Source organism: Zingiber officinale, chromosome 10B (genome assembly GCF_018446385.1).
Source record: "Zingiber officinale cultivar Zhangliang chromosome 10B, Zo_v1.1, whole genome shotgun sequence".
In the NCBI taxonomy this organism is placed as follows: Eukaryota; Viridiplantae; Streptophyta; class Magnoliopsida; order Zingiberales; family Zingiberaceae; genus Zingiber; species Zingiber officinale.
In genome coordinates, this window is record NC_056005.1 from 3,431,191 (window position 1) to 3,438,929 (window position 7,739).

At 36.1% G+C, this 7,739-nt stretch overlaps 1 protein-coding gene and 1 pseudogene across 1 annotated transcript; one reads left to right on the forward strand and one right to left on the reverse strand.

The window, feature by feature from the left end:
* Positions 1-480: 480 nt before the first annotated feature.
* LOC122029893 (putative wall-associated receptor kinase-like 16) lies at positions 481-3,061 on the reverse strand. Its single transcript, XM_042589031.1, has 3 exons — positions 2,133-3,061; positions 1,859-2,017; positions 481-1,768 (listed from the first exon to the last, which is right to left on the reverse strand). Exons 1-3 carry the CDS (start codon positions 3,031-3,033, stop codon positions 666-668), a joined length of 2,163 nt encoding a protein of 720 aa, XP_042444965.1. The 5' UTR covers positions 3,034-3,061; the 3' UTR covers positions 481-665.
* Positions 3,062-5,342: 2,281 nt separating this feature from the next.
* On the forward strand, positions 5,343-5,518 carry LOC122030673 (annotated as a pseudogene).
* The last annotated feature ends 2,221 nt before the right edge of the window (positions 5,519-7,739 follow it).

Genomic DNA, 7,739 nt, shown 5'->3' on the forward strand with positions numbered 1-7,739 from the left:
TGAAATATGTCACTATATATTATCTAATATGATATTTTTATATTTAAAATAATCTTTTTTGATAAATGTCATTAAAAAATATTTATAGTGATATTTAAATTTAAATGTCATGAAGAAAATGTCGTAATAGGCTATATTTCTAGTAGTGATTCTAATGACTGACTTGAGCGTCAGAGTGCCAACACTGAGACCCCTTTCCTGGTCCTATACTGACACCATTTATTTCACAGAACGGAATAATCCATGTCCAATTAGTGAAGTCACCACCTCCTAGTTTCATACATTTACGATCAATGAGAGAGAGAGAGTTTTTGTTTTCAATTTTGTGTTTGAGATCCTACTTGATTTTCAAACTGCGTACTTGCACAGAATTATTAAAAAATAAATTTAAGAAGTTTAATGATTTAATCAGATTTATTTGATTAGTATTAAATAAATTAATATAATGTATAATTAAATTAATAAATGTACTATTACATTATTAAAAATTCCTAACACCACCTGCATGTCACTGGCACTCAAGTGTCAAGAACAATAAAAATTCAAATTATAATAACCTACTGCTACTACTCACATCGAGTGTGGACGCGATAGACAAGCCGGCAACTTTCTCTCCGTCATCTGACAATCTCGAAGGGCACCATGGGTTCCATGGAAGAATTGAGTCAATTGACATAATCACGGAGAACCGACGGGGAAGAGCTTCCAACCATAGCCAGCAAGCTGTCTCCCTCTTCCACATTAACATTGCCCCAAGGATGTATCCTCCACCTTGTCAATGCCTCCAGCTCCATAGCCACTTCTCTCATCAATGGTCGGTCATTGCTGTTCAAGCTCAAGCACCTCATTGCGAGCTCCGCAACTGCTTCAAGCAACTCCGGAGTTCCTTCATCGACGACGCGTTCTTCCAATATTTCAACAAGTCGACCAGAATTCACGCAGTCAATGAAAAGTGTGGCTAAATTCTTGACAGCTCGCATCTTAGCCACAGGCTTCTTCCCTGTCAATAGCTCAACCAAAACAACGCCGAAACTATAGACGTCGCTTTTATCAGTGAACTCCCCTGTTTGGAAATATTCCGGGTCCAGGTAGCCAAAGGTGCCACGAACCAACGACACCAATCCGTTCTGATCCAGAGGAACCATTCTGGAAGCTCCGAAATCGGATACTTTTGCAGTTAAGTTGTGGTCGAGAAGTATGTTGGTGGTCTTGACATCTCTGTGGATGACGGGAGTAGAAGCCGCAGAGTGGAGGTAGGACAAGGCTCCAGCTACTTCCGAAGAGATCCTTAGACGAGCTTCCAAGGGCAGAGAGCCTCTCTTGCCTTCACCGCGGACGTGGTGGGCGAGCGTGCCATTGGGCACGAACTCGTAAACGAGCATGGGGACTTGAGACTCGAGGCAACACCCCAAGAGCTTCACCACATTCCGGTGATTGATACGGGAGAGAACCTCGACTTCGTTTATGAACTGTTGGACTTCGGCTTCGTCGTTGCTTATCTTGGCCTTTTTGATTGCGATCGCGTTTTGATTAGGAAGAACGCCGCGATAGACTGTTCCGGCGCCGCCCTCGCCGATGATTCGGCTCGGGTTGTAGTTGTCAGATGCGGCTTCAAGCTCCTCTGAGGAGAAGAGTCTGATGTCCTGTCGCAACGAGCCGCCGTTCTTCTCAAAGAAATGCTGCTTCAGCTCTCCGAGCTTCCTCTTCTTGTAAATCCAGTACAGCCATGACACAATCGCAATAAGGAAAAAGAGACTCAATCCAACACCTGCATCGATGCCCAAAAACCAATAAGAATGACGTTTTCTCATATAAACGATAAACAAAAAAAAATGATTTTATTGCATTAAGTGATTACCTAAACTGAGATACAGTATTCTCAGAATGGACCTGCATCCGCTTCCGTCTCTTTGGCCATCTCCATACATGTACCATGGGCATGAGCAAGAATAGCTCCCTTCTCTATTATGGCACCGTTTGACACATGGCGAAGTATCAGGTGAGCACTCGTTGATGTCTGATCAGATTTTGCAAAGAGATCAGATATTGAGAAAATACTAAAGCATGCAATCAAGCTGATTCACAAAACAAAAGTTAGACAGTGGGGATTTTATAGGCTTAAGTTAACTTACCTGAGCATCCATTTGAATCATTGAGGTACGGGTTGCCGTGGAAACCTTGCGAACAATTACATAGGTAGCCTGGACCATTATTAGAGTTCCAGCAGACGCTGTTGGGGGAGACACACGCGAAGTCGTCAGTGCCCTTTGCTTCCTCACAGGTCTGGTTCATGATAGCCCAATCCAACGTCGCTGGCGCCGTCTCCATGGTTGTGTATTCGGTGAAGCTAGACAAGTTAAAGTTGAGTTTGCGCTCGTCGGCCAGGAAGGCGTAGCTACAGGGGGAGAAGTTGGTATGGGTATGATTGTAAATGCTAGTGGCGAGAAGCGAGATGTCGCTGAGATCCATGGGAATCGGCGCGGTGCAGCAGCCGATGCCCGAGCATGTGCCATTGGGCACGGAGCTGACATCGGTGCAATAGGACCAGCATCCAGTCGCGAAAGTGTTCTCACTGTCACTCGAAATGAAGCCGAGGGCGTCACAGCCGATGGCCACTAATCTGTTTCGCTCGTGGGAGAACTTGTAGTTTGGGAGACCGGTAATATTTATCCGGGACTCGATATCTGACTTGCTTCCGTTCTGGTAGTCGCAGTTTTTGGCGATAGAATGGTCGACGACAAGGAGGCCCTGGGAGAGCAGGATGTCCACCAGCTCGATGTTGCGGCCGAGGCCGAGGTAGGGAGTGCCGTCGTCGGTGCAGTTGATCTCGAAGCCAGGACGGGAGCAGCCGGAGTCGATGCCGAAGGGGTAGGGGATGCTCACGTTGCCGCACTTGGACTGGCACCCTGGTCGCACCCACCTGTCGGCGGAGTCGACCGACAGCGGCGGTGCTGTTTGGGGGGTTGCCGCTCCTGCTAGCAGTACAAGGCAGAGGAGCAGCAGAAACAATTGCTCCGGCGGCCAGGATGCCATCTTCCTTTGTCGATTAACTAACCGGATTAGCAGCTCTTCGACCTCCGCAGTGCTGGATGACGGCAACAAATTGGTTTAGCTGTTAAATATATGGATGAATTAGTACATTCAGAGTCTATCTAGTCAATCAAATTGCGCGTCAAACTGTAATTTTATATACTTGCTTCGATGGCGAATTTTCCTTTTCTCTATTTATTTAATATAAATATGATTTATATTTATACGACCGATTCGAATATCAACTGTAACAGGGGTAATGAAATGCATGATAATATAATTCAACTATTTTCAATCGACTTGGTTGATGGTTTGTGGTATTTTTCCTGTTCACAGTCTGATGGTTCGCTATCCAAATGGTTTGAATTCTCCACTTTTTCTTTTGTTATTTCTAATCATTTATTATTTTCGAGAATGATATATTTTGTCCATTAGCTGAGGGGAATCAACCTCTGCCATTCTTGTTGTTTTCTTTGTTACCATCGACCTCAACTTTAATCTCAACATGACAAATTTCCAAGGAGCCCATGGAGATAATTGGAGTTTCTCTAAACCTGTATATTATGCTTTAGATTTTACTCTTCGGTTCGGCTTTTGTATCGATGGACTAGATAGTCGTGTTAATCCAGTCGCTAAATCAGTAGAAAAATTTCCAAGGCCAAGCTAACCTACAAAGATTCAAGATCATTCATCTTTATGGTTAAAGAAACTCAAGTACATCTCTACGTGCGCATTGGAACTCTTTAGCTCTCATCCTTTTTCTATTCTTCATCATCTATTATCCTTCGATCACAGCTCGTTGAGTTTGTGCTTTGCTTCTTTGCAATTCTCTTGCTTAATTTTCTGATATTTTGCTGACCTTTACTCCACTCTTTAAATGTTTTTCTAGCTAATGCATTTTACTTTTTTTTCATATCTATATTTTCAACGTTAAAATTTATTGGTTTATATTTACAAAATAGATATAAGGGATTATATTAAATAATGCACGAAACAAGTCTATATGCACTTAGTCAATAAAAATAATAAATTAAATATAGATTGGAGAAGGATTGAATGACTGAAATAACTATGGATATAAGTTTGATAATAAAATAAAATAGAAATAAAAATAGAAATGAAATCCACCTAATTATATGAGTTTGACTGATTTCCATAAATATATGGAAATCATTATCAAATTATTATTCTCAAATCCACAATCTAAATACTATCTTTTACGGTATTTCCAATGGTTAGAGTTCTACAAAAGCTTTTTTATGATCCCAATATGTTACATCAATATTCTAAAAACCTATTGAAACATCTCCAATAGTTAGAGCTCTAAATGATTTTTGTAAGATCCAATTCATAACATGTAATTACATGACCATATACATATTATATCAATTTCAAAATAAAAAAATAATTTCTAAAATTTCATTACTGCTCTTGAAATATAAGGTTCTAACCATTGCACCCACAATGGTTAGAACTTTTTTGTTCAACTTTTTATTTTACAAGCCTCTTTAAAAATCTTAGCTTGGAGATGTCATTACCATTATTCCATTCACTCATTTCTAAACTCACCAACCAAACACCACCTAAATTGTAAGTCAAAATTTTATTTAACATCCATATAAATTTAATGTGGTTTAAGGGTATTCTCATTAGTTTGAACATTAATGTATATCATCTCTTTAAAAAACATGTCACATACTCATTATATTAACATTTATCTATTATTAACACATAATCATATTCATTTTAACATTAACATTCATTACTAATAGATCTTACTATCCACTCATTCATTTTTATTCTTTATATCCAATATATATATATATATATATATATATATATATATATATATATATATATATATATATATATATTTTAATAAAATCTGCTCATTAACAACATTCAAATAATTGAACATAGTTAATGTGTGGGTGTTATAAAGCAAACTTAATTTTATATTGTAATCTAATGGAAATCTTGCTATTATGAAATTTTACTATCTTATTAAGAATTTAGATCCTTTATTAATTAATTTTGATAAAGTCTAAAATGATATTACATTAATGTTCATTTTATTTTCACAATTAAAATAATTTTAACACTTATTAGTAATTTTCTTTACATGTCTTTAGTCATACATTTTATGATTAGCAACACCGCGAATGGAGAAGCTTTTATAAATACCTTGGCCTAACAATGTTAAAAAAAAATAGTTTTCTCAACTTTTTGGCTAAGATCAAGTGCGATATTAAATTAATTTTACATGAAGGAGATTCCGTTACAGTAGCTGCATGAACACACCCTTACAAAGTCTAATTTATGGATCTTTTGGCTAATATCAAATGTAGTATTTATTCTTATCAGTTTAATATCTGATATAAAAAATTAAATTATTTTTTTTATAAACGAGAGTCTGTTCCAATAACTTGTTGCTAGGTTCTCGAGCATCGTCCTTGTATTGTACTACTACATGACCGCTCCCTTGCATTGTACTACTGCACAGCCGCACACTTAGTATTACCAAGCTTAATTTATGGATGTGGGTGCTAATTTATATATATGTATATATTATATTACACATATAATATGTGTGCACCATTTAATTTAATAAAAATATTTGTTAATTACTCATTTAAAAAAACAAATTGTAACTAAATTAAGGTTACAGAATTTTGAACAAAATTATAATTTTCGAAACTTCATCAATATATTGTACCACGTGAGTGACAATGAAAGCATTTCAGACAATTCAACGTTGATATTGACAAAGGCAACAACAAGGTATTTACTTCGCATGACTTGAGTTTAGTCAATTCTCCAATTTTAAAATTAAGAATAAAATTATAGGGTTAAAAAAAATGCTTCTAATTATCATAGCTTTAAAAACAAAATTTTTCAAAAGAAAAAGTCAAAAGAGGTACCGAAGATACTTTGCATGTAAAAATAAATTAATTTAATTTGGTAAAAAGAACTATATATATAGAGTATGGATGAATATATGAAAACATTTTAGACTTGATTAGTCAATCAAATTACGGGTCAACTGTAAAGTATACACCTTCTTAGAAAGCGAATTTTTCTTGGCTCTATATATATTTGTAATAAATATAATTTATAAGACCGATTGAAATATCAACTGTAACAGGGTAATGAAATGCATGATAGTAAAATTCAATGTATTTCGCTTCTTGACTTGGTTCAGTCAACGATATGAAATGCATGATAGTAAAATTTAATGTATTTCGCTTCTTGACTTGGTTCAGTCAACGATGATTTCTGCTGTTTTTCCTGTTCATTTCGGTTCAGTCTGATTGTTCGCAATCACATGGTTTGAATTCTCCGATTTTTTTTGTTATTTTCTAATCAACATGACAAATTTTGGAGCCCATGGGCATTTGAGCTTTTTCTAAATTCAACATGCACGCTATGATTTTACATGACTTCATACCTATTACATCAAATTTAACACAAAAAACAGATTTATGTTTTCACTATTACTCTTAAATTACAAACCTCAAACTTCAAACCTCACCTTTATAATAGTTGAAGATTTTTTATTCAACTTTTTTAATTTTACAAACCTCTCATAAATTTTACATTAGAGATGCCCTTAGTCACACGTTGAGAAGTGAGTGAGTTGATGGTTAATTTATATTGGAACATAACTATTAAAATTGCGAACATAGGCATTGAGAAGAGGTTTTCTCTCACATGCAAATTTAGGATTCGGATTATGGTGAAGTAAAGGTGACTCGTAAATAAACATGACTTATGTTATACGGATCAAATGTAGGATCAGTTTTAGTAAAATCTGCCTAAGCAATTTAACTGTGTTTTACAATCCGAATCTATTTTTGCTATCTAATCAAGTGGGTAACGGATGTATTAATGGATCTTAATGACATATCCTTAACCTCCTGAGTGAAATGAACGACCACGGTTAACATTTTGATCTAGATGAGTAATGGCAATAAATTGTTGGGTTATAAGGTTACAAACAAAAGTCCCATATTAAAAATACATAGAAAATATTATGAGCTTATAAGGGAAAAATATATTCATTGGTAACATGTATTTTGAATAAGCCTAAAAATAAAATCATAAGAGCTTAAACTCAAAGTGAATAATATTATATCTAATTTTTTTTTGATCTACTAACTGTGCACAAAAAACTATGGTATAATTGAACCATTTGAATAGAATATTAATCTCGAACAAAGGAAGTCGAGCTCCTATGTCCAGATCAAAAGACTCAAACACTAGGTAGTAAGTCTTGATGGACAGTTAGGCAGAGAAGTCTTAGTTTCGGCTAGGTAAGGAAAACCTAATAGGTCGGGTGGACTGAGAGGTAAGAAAGTCTTAGTAGGTTTGGTAAAATGAGGGGCAAGATTTCAAACAAAGTCTCATATTGAAAATGCGTAGAAATGATTATGGACTTATAAGGGAAAAATATCTCTATTGGTATGAAATCTTTTGGGTAATCCTAAAGAGTTTAGGTTCAAAGTGGACGATATCATATCATTATGGAGATGTCTAAATTCCTTCCAATTCAACATAAATGACCATTAACCGACCATTTAACATTGCCTAAAGTCGCAACCCCTATATAAGAAGGTTGTAATCTTGAGTATTCGAGTACACACTCTGTTCCCCATGAACAACCAACGTGACTTCAAAGCACAAGCGGAGAAAACAAATCGGTTTTAAGG